The sequence below is a fragment of the Glycine soja genome, chromosome 7, assembly GCF_004193775.1.
Source record: "Glycine soja cultivar W05 chromosome 7, ASM419377v2, whole genome shotgun sequence".
Lineage (NCBI taxonomy): Eukaryota > Viridiplantae > Streptophyta > Magnoliopsida > Fabales > Fabaceae > Glycine > Glycine soja.
In genome coordinates, this window is record NC_041008.1 from 41,150,431 (window position 1) to 41,170,666 (window position 20,236).

At 29.9% G+C, this 20,236-nt stretch overlaps 1 protein-coding gene and 1 pseudogene across 1 annotated transcript; both read right to left on the reverse strand.

Annotated features, from left to right (window-relative positions):
* Positions 1 to 4,423: 4,423 nt before the first annotated feature.
* On the reverse strand, positions 4,424 to 9,691 carry LOC114419737 (annotated as a pseudogene).
* A 5,895-nt stretch (positions 9,692 to 15,586) lies between these two features.
* On the reverse strand, positions 15,587 to 18,498 carry LOC114420699 (probable aquaporin NIP-type). Its single transcript, XM_028386527.1, has 5 exons — positions 18,421 to 18,498; positions 17,677 to 17,907; positions 16,862 to 17,059; positions 16,122 to 16,183; positions 15,587 to 15,814 (listed from the first exon to the last, which is right to left on the reverse strand). The coding sequence occupies exons 1-5, from the start codon at positions 18,496 to 18,498 to the stop codon at positions 15,595 to 15,597; spliced, it is 789 nt and encodes a 262-aa protein (XP_028242328.1). The 3' UTR covers positions 15,587 to 15,594.
* Positions 18,499 to 20,236: the final 1,738 nt, after the last annotated feature.

Genomic DNA, 20,236 nt, shown 5'->3' on the forward strand with positions numbered 1-20,236 from the left:
ATCTCCAAATCCTTGTGGCGTGTTTGTCCTTTGTGTGGCTCTTCTGTTTGCAACCTTTCAACCAAAACTTCCTTCTTCTTTTTTTATGTTTTTATTTGTCGCAGGTGACAAACATTACAAAAAAAATTGTATAAGGTTGTTTTTTTTATATATTTCAGAAATTAAGTTTTAAAATGAATATTTTATTAAAAGAAAAAACAAGATGCAAATAGATAGAATTTCCTCCTTTCATGGAGCAGCTTCATCAGTGGATTTTCCACCGACGCACACAGTAAAAGAAATGTGAGAAAAAAATTTCTACCGTTAAAATAAACCATGGGGGTCCCACTTTCAAGATTGGATTGGGTTGGTGGACAAAGAAAAGTATTATGAAAATATTTTTTTTGGAAAACTAAATATATTATTGGGTCCATTTAATAAACTTTTGAGTTTATTAGTGAGAGGAAAAATTTGATTGAATTTTTAAAGTAAGAAATATGATTTAGCATTATAAGAAAATAGTGAAATATTATTTAAAAAGTAGAATATAAACTTTGATGGATTTATTGATTGAAAATACTATTATTAGGATTGACTTGGGAGAACCTTTGGGAATTATTTATGGTGAAACACAAAATTTTTACTTACACAAAAATTATTATCAATTGCTTGGTGTAACAAGATAAGATTTGTTTATCTTATCTTATTAGTATAGTGGGTTTGCTATTTTGAAAGGGAGTTAAGTTAAAATAATGGATATGATAATTATTTATAAGGAAAAGTTATTGTCACTATTATTATAATCGTCATCGTCTTCATTGTTGTTGTCATCATCATAATTATATAATCGTCATCGTCATCACCATTGTTGTCACCATCATAGTTATATAATTGTCATTGTCATCATCATTGTTGCCACTATCATAATTATTAATAAAGGTATGTAGGAATGCCATGGATGAACTCAAATGAAGAAGAAGAGATAACTTATGAAGAAAACTATTGGAATAGAAAGAATATCTGATCATAGAAATGGATCAGAAATTGTGGTTTTCATTTATAAAAAAAATGAATACAAAGTATCTTGCATTACTTATATATTCTCTATAACTACCATAACAAAAAACTAACTACCTCTAACTAATTATAACAAACTTAGTTAGTTAGGCAACTAACAACTAACTCAAGTTATACTATGATGATTCATATAACCACCTCTAACTAATTATAACAAGCTTAGGTAGTTAGGTAACTAACAATTAACTCAAGTTATACTAGGATGGTTAATATCCCCCTCAAGCTGGAGAATGTATATTTAACATTCCCAGCTTGCACTGAAGAAAATTGAAAGCTCCTGGTGGAAGTGCATTAGTATATATGTCTACAAGTTGCTAAGTAGATGCAATGGGCAGCAACTTGATAAGGCCTGAACGTAGTTTCTCTCGCATAATATGACAGTCTATCTCAATATGTTTTGTGCATTCATGAAAGTCAGGATTAGCAGTAATGTGAAGAGCGGAACAATTGTCACAAAAGTTGGTCGAGTGTAAACAATCCCAAAATCATCAAGAAAGTGGGTTAATCATTGTAATTCATATGTAGCACTAGCTAGTGCACGATACTCAACCTCAAAAGAACTTTTAGAGATTGTGGCCTGCTTTTTGGATTTCCAAGAAATAAGGGAACTACCAAGATAAATTGAGTAGCTAGTGATAGATCGCTTGGTATCAATGCATCCTGCCCAATCAGAGTCACTAAATGCTTTGAGCAGGAATATGCTAGAAGTAGAGAAAAATACACCAGAACCTGGTGCTGCTTTCAAGTATCTAAGAATCCTATAGGTTGTTTGTTGATGAGCTGATGAAGGATGAGCTACAAATTGACTTAAGTGTTTAATGGAAGCTAATTTGTGTTGTAAATCAGAAATTCGAAGGAAATCACCTTGTGAGTATCGTGCTTTCAAATCTTTCCAGATATCAACCGCGTTATCCATCCATAAGATGCTTTGACGAATGGAAGTTGCAACTGAGTGTACTAGCCACGAAACCACCATGTTAGTCGCTTTTTTCCAAGTTGTGTACAATCTATGATTCGAGGTTGGTCAAGGAAGGGAACCATCAACAAATTCTACTTTATTCTTCGCACTCAGGGCCGTGAGAGCTGATCTGCTCCAAGAATTGTAATTCGTTGGATCCATAAGAGGCGAAACTAATGCAATTGCTGGATTTTCACTAGGTGCATGTAGTATGGGCTATGAACACTGAGAGATTCATCTTGTTCTTCACTCATCTTGAAGAATCAACAGAGTACTAACAAGACTGAACAAACAAATGAGAGAAAGATGAAGGATAGAGTAGCGCAACAAAGTTCTTCAATTGAAGAGCTGTGATACCATAATAAAGGTATGAGGAATGCCATGGATGAACTCAAATGAGGAAGAAAAGATAGCTTGTGAAGAAAACTGTTGGAATAGAAAGAGTATCTGATCATAGAAATGGATCAGAAATTGTGTTTTTCATTTATAAAAAAATGAATACAAAGTATCTTTCATTACTTATATATTCTATAACTACCATAACAAAAAATTAACCACTTCTAACTAATTATAACAGACTTAGTTAGTTAGGTAACTAACAACTAACTCAAGTTATACTAGGATGGTCAATAGTTATATTGGTTGTAGCAACCAATATGCACTAGTGTCACTATTGTTATTCTCAATATCAATGTCACTCTTATCATTATTTTCACCACTATTACCACCACTCCTATCATCACTATCATTATTATTATCATAGTTGTCACTTTTATCGTCATTATCATTGTTGTCACTAATATCACCAACACCAACATTGTTATCGTCTTCACCATCAATAAAAGTGCTTATTTAAGAAATTGGCTAAAACAAATTGTTTTATCAATTAATCTAAAATAATGTAGAATAAGTTCACAAGTTAACATGATTTTAATCAATTGTGATTAGAGAAGAATTTAATATGATTATATTAATTTGTAAAGAATATTAATAATGAAAACTGTATTTTAATTCCTTAGGTAGAGTATGACTAGCTTTTTTTAAGTTTTTTTTTTTTTTTTAAAAGGAGTTGGGTCAAGGAAAAAACTCTTAAAAATTAAGAAACTTATTTCTTATAATAAAAAAGAGGAAAATAGTTTTTTAAAAGAAATTAATTGAAGTAGATTTTAAAAATAAATTGCAAACCTTAACTCCACCTTTCATCCTATACTTGTAGACGTAGAATAAACAGTCAATGTTTTCAGTTTTAAAAGAGTTTTTAAGCTCCGTAAAAAATGGAGTTGTTTAAAAGCTAAAACATTTAAACAACTTTTTATTTTGAACTTTAACTATCAATTAAATTTTAATATACATTTGATTTATAATACAACAATCAAGTCAATTCATATTATTGCATGCAGTTAAGGATTTTATACAAACTCCCACCTTTTCCATGGGCGTGAGTTTGAATCTTCCAAATACTGGCTTTTTCACTTGATGAGAAACCCCTTCCAAGGGAGATGTATGGACATCTAGGGACTAATTGAGCAGCTATAATTGGATAAAACTATTTGGAGTATGAACTTCTACAATAATCTTTAAGTGAACCTCTGATAGTACTAGTATATCATTGGTGCCCTGCTCAATAATATTAGGGGTGTCTCCTTATTCTACCACTTTATCCAAAGTATGTTATCATCTCAATGTTTCTTGATTCTCTTTTAGTGATTAAGCAGGCACATTTCATTTCAATGGTAAGTTGGTTAGGCAAAAGTCCTCAAACATTGGATGGGTGTTCATGTTCTTATTTGATTAGTAGGTTTGTATGCTCCTAGCCTTAAATATAAAGTTTTTCCTTTGCTGAATTGTAGATGAAAAACTTTAAACCTTATCACAAAGTGATATATGACATAGTGTGCTCTCAAACATTGGGACCACTAAAGGGAATTCTTGGATATACGTAAGATAATGTTATCTTTAATGACTTCTTTGATGGTGATTTATACTTTGTTGTATTCCTTTTAAAAGCAAACTTTAGCTATGTTACTTTCTGATTGGAAAGAGAGAGATATCACAGAAAATGTGATGTGCAATTTGGTTGATGCAGTTATATTTCTTAAATCAGACTTTCAGTTATAAAAAAAAAGAAAAAAAATGAAGTGGTTAAAAGTTTGATTAGTTACTCTGAAGTGTTAATCAGTAAAACGTAGACTCTGAAAATGGAAATGGATTCTCCTCACCCAAATTAATGAGTCAAATTCTGTATTGATGGCATATAGAAGGTTTGATTTAGCATGTTGGTTTGATGTTCTAATTTCATATAATCCCTGCATTATCTGCTTAGAGAGGCAAAAAAGAGCATTTCTAGCAATAGAATAGAAAAGGACACAACGTCACCATGAAACATGTTCAAATAAAGGCTAAAATTTATATCAACTGAAAGCTTATGATATATAAGGGAGACAAATCTATAGTAGTCCGCCAGCATATAATGATAAATTCCAAGATAATTTATTTACAAATTAAAATTTCCATGAATTCCATTCCATTTCTTATCTGATAAGCAAATGAACACACTTTCTTATGGAGGGGGAGCCCAGAAGATCCAATAAGTCCAGTAAAAACATGCCCATTACTAGTAGTTACTGGGTAGCTTCCTAAGTTTGTTCCATACATAACTTCTACCAAATTTAGAAGTAGTAACATGGATCATGTTGTTCTATAACTTGCCTCAGCTATACCATGAAATGAATATCATGAAAAAAATACAAGAAATGCTACTACCTCAATGTGCAATGTACCTTAATATCTGCCTGGTTGTAATCATTCCAATCATTCCACTGCATTTTATGCTGGAACCTGAAATGCCTCCTCAATTTGTAAAGTGAAGTGGTAAGTTCTTCAGGAGGCAACACGTACGGCAAGATTACCACTTTTAGAACAGTTTCTCAAACCAACATTCCCCACACCTTTCCTCATCATATCATTTCTCTGTTTTGTGGGTTCAACATTTCTATTTCTCTCATTGCTTAGTTGTCTTGCTCCTTTGCAACTATCAGATACCCTGTGTTTCTGGGAAGAAACCTTTGCCCCTTCTTTCTTTCCAGAAGTATGATTACTTGTCATAGAATCAGCAAGATGACTATGGTTGGTTGATGGTTCTCTTCCTGTTACAGATTCATTGGTATCTATATCATTTCCCACCTTCGACTTCGAAGGTAATGCTGCATCTGCTTCACTCCCTGGACATTTTGGTTTATTGATCTGTTCTTTATTACTTCTGGTGTTATTTGACACAGCCTGAGGTTGAAACTTAAGGGACAATTTGCAAACATCAAGTGATTGCAGTCAAAAAGAGAAAAAAAAAATGCAGCACTTTGATTCATTGCTCATCTAAATTCTTAAACAAAGCTAGGCCCAGTAAATATTTAAATATTTAATCACCAGGAAGGTCCCATTAAATAGGAAAATGGATGTGATACAACAAACACAGCTCATTTACAATGAATCACATATTTATGAATGCACTAATCACAAACAGAAACAAGCTGAAAACTCGGAAAGTATGTACCTTATTCCCACGTGTTTGTGAAGGTGAAGGTGTGCGGTAAAACGAAGGCATTGGTGTTGCTTTAAAGTTGAGGCTCTTCCGGAGTTTCTTAATATCAGCTTCTGTCTTCTCCTACAAGAACAAAAGTTGAATGTAATAAGTTTCTTCGAGCTCCATAAGAAATGCTAATAAAATGGAGTCAGCTACACTACACATACTAGTTAAAACTATAACAGAATCCTTCCACACATTTTGTTTCTTCATTCTGTAGAGTTGGCCACACCTCTAATCTTGGCTTTCGGAAACCAAATATTTCCAGATTACTCAGACAAATGTCATATCATACATTAATTTTACACTTTTCTGTTATCACAAATGACAAAGACAGTTTTCATGTCCAGAATATCCCTGAATTTAGTCCCAGTAATTCATATTGATTCTTTTAGATCTTAAAAACAAGGGTAATTGAAAACGAACGAATGCTAAATAATTTGTTTGGTAGAGTTTGACAAAAATTAAGGGCAATGGTTGAAGAAAATATTTGACCTTATTTAGGAAAGGAATGAAGTGATGATAACAATTGAAATAGCAAAAGTAATAGTAAATAGTGAGTTAAAATAAAATACACAGGTTAACAACCTCATTGGTAACAATTATATTAGCCACTTCAATTAAAATCTAACAGATTCCACACCTATTCTACCACACCAATGTGTCTTGCTTCTTCCGCACCATAGACATACAGAAGCAGAAACAGAAACTCATTTGAAACCTATGTAACTTTGAAAATTGCATTTCATGTATTCATATTGAGAGCCTGTCACCTGATAATCTAATATGCTTGCCAGCTCATAAAACCTGAAGCTACTATTAGCTTACTTACCTGTGATATTGCTTGCATTTGATTCATCTCTGCTTCCTTTGCATGCATTTTTTCTTCCAGCTTCATATAGAACTAAGTTAACAGGATAAGGACAACAAATCAACAATTATACATTTAATATGCTTTTTTTTAATATGAACAGAAATGGTTCTAAAACAATATCATTTTACTTGCCTGTTTCCTCCTTTCCGCTCGCTCACTACATTTAAAGTTGAAAGCTGCAGCCCTAGGCTTAACATTGGACTTTGTAGAATCAGAAGCTTGGTTCAGCCTATATAAACTTTATTATGTTAGTCTCAGATCAGGATGAAAGAGAACGAAAAATTAATCCTTACACATGTCAACAAACCTCTCTGCTTCTTGAATTCCTTTCGGAGCTGTTTTTGAAGCAGAAAGTTGGGATTCTGCACCCTTTCTTACTCTTGATGCATTTTCACTATCAAAATTAAAAGCACATTTGAGTCTGTGAATGTGAAGCATATAATATAACAATTTCAGCTGAGAAACAACAAATACCTTTTGTTTTCACGAATTAGTTTCTCTGCACTTTTAGAAACCTGCACATTGAGGCCCGAAAATTAAGGGTGATAGCTGGCAATTCATAAGCAAGCCATTTATAAAGAAGAGTAATTGTATGCAAAGAAAAAAAAATTAAGAGTAGCTATCCTTCAATTCTTCCCAAAGTACACCGTGATTCAAATTCTTACTTCTTTGGTGGATTTGCTAGCTGACCAAGTAGTTGGAGTTGCAAGTTTTGATAAATTATTTTCCATATTTGATCTCCTCGGACTCTCTCTACCTGGAATCCTAGCAGGATCCTTGGCTGATCTAGAAGGTGTGCTTTTCCGTACTCGAACATTGTTGTCTTCAGAATTCTGTTGAGGCTTGAGCTTTGTTTCCTATGCATCGATCAAGAGCAGACTTGTGTCACCCCAGAGTATAACAAGCAAATTTATATAATTGCAGAATATAAACATTGTGACAATACAAGGAAACCACCCTCTGGTTCAAAGCAAATATAAAATTAAAGCACAAATACATATGTAGTCATAAATATGAGTAATCTTGAATTTACTGCATTAATTGTGCTTTCATTATAAGCCATTCAATATGTTGGCCTTTCCATGGGCAAAAAAAAGCAACTTCATGCATGGGTATCCATACCTTAGCAGAAGGATTAGCAGGATCATGGGAAATTGTTTCCTCAACACCCCGTGCTGGTTCATCAACAGGCATAATCATGTTTGTTGATGATTCATCAGTATTTATAGTAACATCATCATCCCTTTTCACTTCTATAACAATCTTGCCACTATCTGAGAGTATATTACTTGTTTCAGATTGATGAGCTTCATCCAAAGTAATATTTTTCTTACTGTCATCCTCCAAATCATCAGAATTGTTCACAGCAGATTCCATCTGCAAACCTGAAAATGAAACCATTGGATATTCTGTGATGGTCTCTTCTCTTTCATATTCATCCATACCACGCTCTTCATGATAATTTGAATTACCAGGAATTTCACTAAATTGAACATAATGACCATCTTCAATTGTCACAAAATCCTCTTGGGAACTTTGGTCCATTTCAATATAATGGTCACCTTCATCTAGCTCAAAATCCTTTTGGGACATTTCATCAAATTGAACATAATGGCCATCATTGGACTCAAAATCCTCTTGCTTGGCATTTCTCTCTGATCCATCATTTTCACTGGTTGCTCTATCTGATGATCCCTCATGACCTGTAGATGGAATAAAACCAAGCATGCCCTTCCTCTTGAAATGAGCTTCAAAATATGCTTTCTTCTCAATAACTGAACCTGGTTTTGCACATTTCTCAACCTCCTCCAAGTACCTATTGTGAGAGAAAGAGGACCTTCTCTCCCAAGATAAAGGCTCATTTTCAAATCTCCCAAATGAGATAGAACCAGAATGTATAGAATCTACCTGCATTTTCCGCAAGAATAAAAGCACAGCAGTCAGATTTAAATATCAACACTGTTTCATCTTTTTTAGCATTAATGGTATTCAATCAAGTCAATACTCATAATATTGAGTTCCTTTTTCAGGGTCTTTTTTAGAGAATAGTTACATGTAATGTGATCATTTTTTGTGTGGAATTATAATAAATCACATAAATGAATATGTTTCTATAAGAAACAAATCATAAAATTAGTACTGAACAAAATCCATGCAAATTAGAAAAACCCTGATGAGAATGAATCATCACTGTAAACCAAAGGGAACATCAAATAGGAATAGCATTAAACTGTCTAACTCTAGTCAATCTTCTTTACCATGCTCTACCTGTTCAACTAAATTCAGATCAAGACCATTATATGTCTGACTAAGCAACAATCACCGAAGAAGATCACTCTTCTAGCAAATTATTGCCATCCATCCCTATATATCATTATCTATGTTTGGTATAACCGTGAGTTTTATATTGGCTGCTAAGGGCCAAACACAACCTTCCTCCTTAACCCGGGCTTGAGAACGGCTATGAAAAAACATATCCATGTAACAGACCTCATATGGGATAAGGCTTTGTTGTTGTTGTATCCCTATATATCATTAACCACAAGAACTATTCACACAGAACCAACCTATGTTAAATGAAAATTACAGAAACATAAAAATATACTTCCTACTCTTCTGCCAATGAATTGAAATGGAGTGATGAAAACGGCAATCATAATTTATAAACTAAACTAAGCAAAACAGGAGTAAGCATGATTGGAACATTTGTAACTATAATTGAAAACAATAGATCCATGTTAAAATCAACAAAGTGTATGAAAAAACAACAACCTGAAAGTTCATGCTGAATGATTCTTCAACCTCCCCAGCCATAAATCTTGCCTTTTAAATCACCAGCCAGAAGCAGAATCAACTACTGGGCCAAATCATCATCCTTGCCCAAAAAGAAAACAAATATAAACACCTTCATTATTGAAAGACCCTCATATCCAAACAATAAGAGAAAGACACACACATAGAAAATCCATTATAGTAAACAACAAAGTCTACATAAAAACCACACAAACAAGACAACCCCATTTGAGAAAAAGTGAGAACCAAATGTGTTAGGCAGACAAAAGAGTGTTAGGAAACCCAACAAGCAAGACAAGCACACCACGGAACAGAACCCAATAATGGTTCCAACTTGGCTTTAAGTCAGATCCTAAGTTTGGCTCCCAAGTAGTAGTTTGGTGGTACTTTGGTTTTTCACACTAGAGATGAATGATGAGATGTCACTTAAAAAGTGCACTCTAACTCAGATTTCAGAAATTTATTATAAAAGGATATAATATAAGCCATAAAATAAAATAATCATGTGCAGGTTGTCTTATTTTGTCTTGGCTTAGACAGGGTTTAGAAGCTGTGTATAACGCTCATGCCAATGCTAGCTACTACTTCTAACGGATAGTTAACGCACCGTTAGGCTCGAAGGGTGCGCACGCGTGTGAGTGTTAATGTTCATAGTTCATATTTCATGCAATGCTATCTTCATTGCTCAAGAAAGGTAGTAGGAGGGAGAGAGAGAAGCACGTGTCGGCTTTGGTACTATTGTTGACACTAGTAAAGTAGCAGTCACCGTTTGATCTAGCTAAAACATTAAATATTGCTAAGAAATAGTACTATCTTATTTTTTTATTTGTATACTTATTAGAGAAATATTATTTCTGTATGACAAATATCAATGTTTGAATTACTTAAATAAGAAATCGGATTTGAGCAGTATAAATGGAAAATATAAGGTTAGAAATACAAACTCTATTAAAAATATCCAATAACTTCTTGATAAGAATTAGTTCTTAGTAAAATTGATAGAATTTTTTTTTATAATATGATAAAGAAATGTGATAGTACGGATTGATATAAATGGATAATGATCGAGAACGAACTCTCATGTTTTTTTTAGGTGTAAGTTTGATGGACAACCCTTTTTAAAAAATCTTAATTTTAGAGGCTAATTAAATAATCACAAATGGTTGGAATTGCTTGCATTTCAATTGTGTAGTAATTCTCTAAGTGAGTATCTATTGGAAGTTCCAGCATACTATTGGCGCAACCCAATCGTATTGGGGTGTATTCCATTCTATCACCTTTTTTTTTCTTTCTAAAAAACAAAAGAAAAAAATGTGTGACAAATTATATAATAAATCATGTGAAGAAAAGAGATAAAAATTGAAAATGATGTGTTATACATGTATTATAATATGAGTTATTGCATAAATAACGCATTTCTACTTATTATTATTATCGATTATAAATAGTATTTTCTCATTTTTTTTATATTACTACGTTAATTCTATTATTATTGATAGAGTGTAACAATCATTTTTCTTCAATATTCATTATGAGAAATAGTGGTCCCAAATAAAGTTCGAGTATTATTGGCTACCTCTAAGGACTGTGATTTTTAGGTGCTATTGATAGTGATAATGACTGACTTTGATTAAGGAACATCAATTGACTACGTTTTCTATTTTGCTAAAAAGAAGTTCATGAAATATTATATAATTTTTACTTTTGTATAGTTTTAAGTTTTTTAAAAAGAAAATTATATATATATATATATATACACAAATTTTAACATATTGAGCTAAATAATAACTTTTAGAAGTATAAACTAAATAAACCTAAAAAATAATGAAAGATTTGAATAATTGAAGGCGACTTCATGAACCAGTAAAGGTTACTAATTTGACTACACGAAAAAAGTTGTTGATTTGATAGATGAATTTTAAAATGTATTTAAATTTTTTGAATTTTCTAATAAAACTTTATGCGGTAGTAAATAAATTATTTTGTCCAATTGGTTCATCTAGTGGTTACCAAACTAGTTTGTAAGATAAGAATGTGTATAGGAATGCTCTAGAAGTTCCTAATTTAAATCACGTGAAAACACAATTAAATTAAAGCATTGAATTGGTATAAGTCTTTAAAGCGTACCCAATGGATTCAATTTGGGATGATTTTTAATTATCAATTTTCAAAGTTAAAATTACTTTTGAATATTGAAAGCTATAGAAGAAATTGAGCAGAATTCAATATTTAAGGATTAGTTTTTTCGTTTAAAATTCAACCTCTTTCCATGTTTAAATTTTATATTCATTAGTAAATTAACATGTTTGTTTTTTAAAAGTAAGAGAATTTATTTACGTATTTTCTCTCTCCATAAAAATATAGGCTTCTTCATTAATTTTTTTCACTTTCATTTTTATTTTACGTTTAATACTCAAATCACTCTCAATTTATTACTCTTTAATTTATTGGTTACAATTAAAATCTGCTTAAACAATACCAAAAATTATTTAAATCATTAACCAATTTGTTATATATTTGTTTTATTCCTTATTTATCTCATTAATAAATTATCAAAGTTTCATGAATTTGATTGCATCAGGTTTATAATATTTTTAAATAATATATATATATATATATATATATATATATATATAGATTAATTAAAATACACCTTACCAACAAGGTTCAACATGAAGGATAGATGACTTGGTTCCTTAAGTATGTTGATAGGATTTGATTTTCTATGTGTGCATGAATAATGTTTTTTTGGGAGAGATAAATCCACTTCAATGATCTTTATATGTCAGGGATGAGTCTCATGATTTTTTACTATTTGTTACTATGAAGTATCTCACTTTCAAAAAAAGAAGAAGAAGGGTATAATCTATAAAAAAATGACTTAGTATTTTACTTAAAAAAATAACTAGACTTATCATTGTTACTTTTTAAATATTAAATTTATTATAAATATTTGATAATTTAAAATGATAGGTTTATGCCTAAAAAATGATAGATTTATTTTTAACTTTTTATATGATTTAACTCTACATATTTTTCTTCTCATTTTAAAGTTGATTTAAATTTGCAAATACCTGTATTCTTATAGCTAGACGGGATAGTTGTTAGAATTAATATAAACGATAATTCACCACATTTTTTTTCTTTGGAAATGGCAATTCAGCATTTCTTCGTCGTTTTTTTAAAACCATTTCTTTATTAGTTTGCAACTCAACTGCGTTGTAGTTTTACCAAAAAAAAAGAAAAAGCTAGTGGTATAGAGCTTGTTGTGATTTGCCCACTCCACAGCCAATCAATAAAGTGTTTTTTTTTTATAAGAATACGTTTGGTACGAAATCCATTTTAAAACGCTATTTTCATTTCCCATGTACCAAGAAATTGCTGTTATTCATTTCAATGGAACGAGACTTCAATAAATGCTTCTCCTGGGATAAATATTAGTTTGGTACGACGTCCATTTCAAACACAATCATTCATTGCATTTTCAATTTCCATATTCAGGTTGTTGATAAAAAATATTCGTAAATGAGTAAGATAAATATCTTTTATTGGAGATGAATCAGGATGAATATTTATTCATTAAATTTTAATGGGGATAGATACGAGTATGATATCAGCCCGTCCCGTACCGTCGTACTTATTATTATTATTATTAAAATATCTAAGATATATAAATAATCATATATTTTACTAATCATTTATTATATATTTTGAACTTAGAAACATGTACTTGTGTAATGACTTCTTGAAATATAGTGTATGAATGTGTTAAAAGATGTTATATTTTTCAGTTTTTTAATGTGTGAATATGTATATATCTAATTTAACTAATTATTTATTGGTTGAATTATTAATTTATAACATTGGTGGAAGCAAAATGATCAAGTAGGAATTTGTAAAGAAATATACACTGAAATACTTGAGAAATGTGTGGACATTGTGCAACATTCTTTCTATTGTTCCAACTTCCAAATCATGTTTTAGCATTAACTTAGAGAATTTTGATTCAATGTTAAGCAATTTGTCTTTCGTGGGAAATAACAGTTCTCTATTTTTAATTATTTATAAAATATAGTTAATACCTTTATTGTTGTTTTTTTTTTGCTGGAATTTTAACACCATTGTTGTTGTTATTACAATATAATAATTACTTTATCTTTTATTTAACTAATATATTTTTGTTTCATTTTCTCAGCATTGAACATAAACTCATGTAGCCGATGTAGGAACAACGCTTCTATTTTTATTTTCTTCCATCATAAATTATTTTTGTGGTGAACTGTTTGCAGCTTTGCATGTAAAGCTTAGAAATGATAAGAAGCATCAAAAGGGTTATGATATTATTTGCACAAATGATGAGATTTCGGATTTGAGTTTAAGCCAATAATGACCCACCCGTGGGTTCGGGTTCATAACCTTTTTTAAAATATATACTAATAACTAGTTATTTATGATTAAGCCATCAAATGAACCTTTAATTTTGGCTCAATAATTGGTGAAAATGATAGAGACAAACAGGGAAGCTGTCCTTGCACGTGCATTGTTCGTGCGTGTCTCACTGTGGGCCTATGATATTAATATTCTTTGTTTAATCTTTAGCACTCCTACTTTTTTTATGTATCTAATAAATTTTTCTTTCACTTTTGATTCTTGTTTCTTTTTTCATTTATATTTGGTCTTTGTTATTACATTGATTTTGTTAACTTGAGTTATCATTTGCTGATAAAGATATTAATAATTTCATAATTGTGATAAAAAAATATTTGAGGGAAAAAAACGATAAATTTCAAAATATTACAGAATTATTTAATAGAGCTAACCTAATGGTAGAGACGAAATAAAAAAAACAAAAAAAAATCATGGATCGAAAGATAAGAAAAATTTATTAAAGATTAAATGTTAAATTCAAATATTTTTAAAAATAAAAAACATGTTTAAATCTTACCCTTTTTTTTTATTAAAAATAGTCAACAGAAATTAGTTTTTGTTGTATATAACTACATGACAAAAGTTAGTTTCTATTTTATAAGTATATCAAATACACTAGTTTCTATTGTGTATTTCCATTGAAATACAAAAGGAAAACTATATTTCGTTATGTATATAGTTAATTGACAAAGAGAAATGTCAACTTATAAATACAACAAATATAGTTTCTCTTTTTATATTTAAATGGAAATTACTTTCTATTTTGTAGTTAATTTATCTATTTTATTTGTGTGCAATGTTTTTGCACTAAATAATTTAATAACTTAAATGATTTGAATAACTTGTTAAATAAAATATTAACTTATTTATTTATCTTTGACACTTAATTTTTATTTATTTTAAATAAATTTAATAGTTAAATAACTTGATAAATAAAAAAATAGGAAAAAAAATATGGAACGAATGAAAATAAATCAATATACTTATATAAAATAAATAAGTCAATATAAGATAAAATATTATAAAATAAGTTAGCATGACAATAATACAACAAAGTCAAAGTAATAACACCATGACATCACCATGGGTCTTCCTTTTGCTTCTTTTTTTTTTGAGGGAGGGTCTTCCTCTTGTTCCGAGATGCATATCCCGATCCAATGCCTGGTTGTGTCAGTTGTTTTATTTATTATTATTCAAGCATGACCTTGTAGCTTATAATTATTTTTCAACAACTTGTTTTTTTTTTTTTTCCTTTTAGCTGTTTTCATACTTTTTTACCATGTAAAAGCTGATTTTGTTTTTTTGCATCCAAATAAAATTAATTACTTTAAAATTATTTTTAAGTAAACTTATCCAAACAAAAACTGATTCTAATTATAATGTATAGTTGATTACTGAAATAATTTAATTTTTGCAACTATCCGAAACAGACTTTTAATTACATTCAAAATTCAAATTAAATGCATATGTTCTTTTAAAAAAAAATTAATTATGAAATCTTAATAATTTTGAGACTCAATTCTTTTTTTTATAACTCATTTTATTATATAATTTTAATTAATTCCTTAAATTTATTAATGACAATTTAGATCCTTCTATTTTAAAATGATTTAATTTAATTCTTATGATCAACTCGATTAAAATAGAATCCTTTCGTTGGATTTTTATCCAAAAGTTAACATAATAATTAAAAAAAAACATTAACTTTTGAATGAAAACCTAACCAAAAGACTTAATTACAAAATTGAGTTAACCTTATGGTTCTTTTAACTCATTTGAAAATGGTAGAACTCAAATTACATATATAACAATCTTAAAGAACTAAAAGTACAGTTTCTTTTAGGGAAAATATAAAAGTACAATTTCAGAAAATATAATATTATTTTTATCCGCACAACCTAAATGTTATGTAGCACTTGTACACGCACTGGTTTTAAATATTTTTGAGCTTGCACCAATTTCTCTGAGTGGTTTGTCAGTATATCTAATCAAGTTGTAGCATGTAGCACCTAGTATGGCACCAACAAATGGTCCAACTACATAAATCCAAATTCCATTGTAAACCCACATCACCAAAGCTGGTCCAAGGCTTCTAGCTGGGTTCATGGAAGCTCCTGAGATTGGTCTGCATGCCATTATCAAACTTAAGTATAATAAAGTTGTAGAAAATAAAATCTACATAGGGTTCAAATTAAAATTTCTCTCTTCATGTACTTACACATATTTACACATCTATGATTATTTTGAGAGTTATTTTTCCTTCTCATCATTTATTTTCTTAAAAAAATTTAATGTTTGTAATAAATAGTTAGTTTTAATCATTATATTTTAAGAAAATAAATGATTAAGATGAGAAGTAATTTTTTTTAAAATTATTCTTGAATATTTTGATGTTCCTAATAGTTCAATAATAAAATTGGGTACTAAATTACCCGGCAATGAAGACGTTTACTATGATTGTCATACCAACTGCAATCCCTCCCAATTTTCCAATCTGTTTAAAAGAAAAAGGAACTTGCGTTATTTTCACATATCAAAAGCGAAATCATGGGATATTTATAGCTGTGTTTGGAAATGGAACTGAAGCATAGTTTTCACTAGTAGTTATAACTTTTCGAATTTTCACATCAGAGATGTGAATTATTGGTTGTAGAACGTGTTTCCAATTAAACACGTAATTAGAGTATCTACATACCATGACATTTGACAAATGGAATATTTTAAAAATTTAAATGTGGAAAAAAAGAAAGGGTTAAAATATATTTTTTATTCTTAATAAATTTTTAAATTTTATATTTAAATTTTTTGTTTGGATTGAGTTTCAAATAAAATGATAATTTTATTTTTATTTTTGACACTTTTTTTAATTCCTGATAAATTAATAAATTTTATGTTTATTTAATGGTATTTTTTTTCATTTGTTATTAATCTTTTACAAATGATCTAATAACAAATGAAATTTTTTATAAAAAACAAACAAAAAATTATTAATTTATCAGGATTAAAAAAATATCAAGGATTAAAACAACACTATAATTTTATTGAGAAGAAAAAATGAAGATTTTTTTTTTATCAAGAAATCCTATTTAGATATTTAATAAGAATCACAAATATATTTTAATAGAAAAAAAATTATGCATGAACGCAATTAACTAAGAGAGTATATACTAACCGCTCTATTGTCCGTGGAAACTGCACACACAACAAACATCAAGAGAAATGACGTAAGTATCTCAAAAACAAGAGATTGAATATAAGATCCTGATGGTATTGTTCCAAAGTAAGTTTTCTCGTTTACTTCAAAGAGAAGGTACAATGTCCCACTAGCAAGGAAAGATCCTAGTACTTGCGCAATAAAATAAAGAGGCACCTGCAAGAATTATATATATATGCACACGGCTTCGGATTAAACTTAATGCAACAAATGATAAAAAAAAAAAACTAAATGCAATTCTGCACTTCTTAGAATTCCACTCTAGATTTAATTCAACTCTATAAAATTAATCTGTAAAAATTATCTTCTATTTATATATACTAATTTAATATATCTTTAATTCAACTAATCGAGATCTCCAATAACCCTAAAAATCATTTATATGTGTGGTATGTCAAATTCATAAATCAAGGAATAAAAATAATAATACTGTTGACTTTATATCTAATTAATTTTTTTAATAAAGAACCACTTAATATCTGAAATATAATTGGAATGTGTTATCATGCTAGTATTTGAAACTAAAAAATTGTAAGTTCTTAATTAAAATATCAAACAAGTTCATAAATTTAATTAGGGGATGCTATTTTGATTCTTAAATATCCGTTAATATTATCATTTAAGTCAAACATTTTTTTAAAATTTTGAATTTATGTGATCGTTGATTGACACTTTTAGAGATCTTTTTTAATTTCTTTTTATAAAAAGACTAACGTGACAACTTCTTCCGAATAAAGAAATGCAGTAAATAGATGTAGTGATGAATAACATGCCAGTCTCAAAGGGAAATGGCGATAGATGGCAAAGCTAAGAGTGACCGCTGGATTGAAATGAGCACCAGAAACGTGAGCAAGAGAATAAACCAAGATAGTCACTGAGAAACCCCACACTAGGCATATTCCAGGAAAGGTAATTCTCCCTTTAGTCTCTTCTGCGTTATTAATAATCACAGAACAACACCCTGCAAATATTAAGAAATATGTCCCTATCAACTCTGCAATCACCTGTTACACAAAACATTTGATTCTTAATTAGTTATTTCCCTCGTCACTAACTCATAATTTGTTAGGATGTCATGATACACATTGAAAACATTTATTTGTAATTAATTGTTCAGAGAATGACTTCTATGTATTTGCCTTTTGTATAGCTATTAATTCTATGCAACATAACATAAACTAAATGAAATTTACACGTTAAAGACATTATTTGAAATTTTATATGCAGACAATGACATTTATAAATGTGCATTTTGTACAACTATGAACTCTTTTGTTGTGTAATTAAAAGTCTCTGGAATATCTTATTTAATACTTATTCTCTTTTCATCTGATTGACCCATTTTGAGATATAGTAATATCTCCTGTTAGGATTTTATGTCAAGGTTTGTACCAACAACTTTTAATTATGACTAGCTATTAACTCTTATTCAACATAGCAACATAAACTAAATGAAATTTACACATTAAAGACATTTGTTTGAAAATAGTTATGTAGAGAATGATACATCTATGTACCTTTTGTATAACTTGAACTACCGCAGGAGAACCGCAAAAGGTACTATCAGCGTGGATGTTTCCTCCGTTTTCTTCCATTTTTGTGAACCTAAATTACAATAAGCCTTTTGTTTCTTATCCTATCATTCCTTTCTTTTGGTGGAGATGAGTTTCTATGTTTAGAAGATGGTTGATAGTTTATGCATTCAATCAAAACATACCAATTAATAGGAAACGAAAGTGCACATTAGTGGTTTAGCTGTTTTCAAGTGCTTAATGGAAACAACTACGTGCCACTTCAGCTTCATTCAATATTGTACACGTGCCGATATAGCTAAAAATAAATCATAAGAATAATTTTGAAAATGTAATACGAAAACATATATTGAGTGTAACAATATAGTGTGCACACATTTGAGTTCAACTTTCTCATAAATTCTTTACATGCTTGAAGCAACTTTGGCCTATATACTTTTTTGAGCCTTTCACCTAAATAATACGAGACTTACTACTCTTGAATTATCAATTTGCGAAATACGTCCATCAAAACTCAAATTTACATGCAGCAGTTATAGAATCTGAATTTTCTACAAATATTAAAATCATATAAACTAAATTAGCTTATGAATTTTAACATTTTTAAAGGTGCATATATCTAAGGTTTCAGAAGCCATCTACAATCATTAAAAACTTATAGCTAAGAATAAATCAAATATGACGCCCTGGTACATCACTTAACCAAGATATTAATGAAAGCTCCAAATCACCGAATTAATGTGCTTGATCAATGGACCGTCAAAACACATAAATTAACAAGCATAAACATATGCTATTTATTTATTTATTTTCATTACAGAAGAAGTTCAAAGGGACGTTAGAACATGCAAAACATTGTGCCCTAATCAGTTCTGATCTTAACAACACGCAAAGTCTCAAATTCATGATCTAAAGTCAAGCCCAAGTGCAACACCGAAGCTAATAAAATCACGATAACCACAATAAGACTACGTCATTCGATGATCGATCAAAGAACCAATCCAGTGGTCACAATTCTCTTATATCAAGAATTTTTAGCAAAAACCGGTGGCACTTTTTATAAATAAAAGTTAAAATGAATTATGGACCACTCTCTAAATATTTGTGATATAACATCGGATCGAATATGCAAGTTGTATTCAAAGGTAAATAATTGCAACAGAGTGAACAGAGGCCCACATGCATTCGTGTTCTTCATCATTGCTCATTCTTTCAAATATTTAATCTTGGATGAGAAAGTGAAAAACTTATTTTACATTTTTTCCAGAGTACACGAGAGAAACTGATTAATGCTAAATTCAACAATAATTCACATTAATTTCTTTGAACGAAAAAGGGATCACGTAGATACTGAACAAGAATCCCATGCACCCTCGGTATGAAAAATTCAACCATCACAAATCAACCAGTGAAAGCACACGTAGTTGTGAAAAGTATCAGCCCAACGTCAAATTACACAGAAGCCCATAATGCTGCTGATTTAATTAGCCCAAAGATGATAGAACCATCTTATATAAATAAATAAATAAATAATTATATTCTTAAAATAGCAACGATTAGCCCACCATATATGTAAAAGAACAACTAGCTAGATGACCTATTGGCTTACTCCCCACAAAATTTCAAAGGGGTTTTATTTTATTCCTTTTAATTTATGAATTTGAACGGCTAGTGACCTGTTAATTTTTTAAAAAAACTTGTCCTCTTGATTAGTTTAAAAAAACTCAATCTAATTACTCAAATTGTTCAAATATTAGCCAAAATAAGGTATATGTAATAAATGATATATATATTTAAAAAT

Excerpts from the sequence above, each read along its gene's own strand:
- LOC114420699 (XM_028386527.1), bottom strand. The coding sequence starts at position 18,498 with ATGGAAGAAAACGGAGGAAACATCCACGCTGATAGTACCTTTTGCGGT. Across the intron at positions 17,908-18,420 it reads TAGTTCAAGTTATACAAAAG|GTGATTGCAGAGTTGATAGG; the intron begins GTACATAGATGT and ends TTTGTGTAACAG. Across the intron at positions 16,184-16,861 it reads TTTCCACGGACAATAGAGCG|ATTGGAAAATTGGGAGGGAT; the intron begins GTTAGTATATAC and ends TCTTTTAAACAG.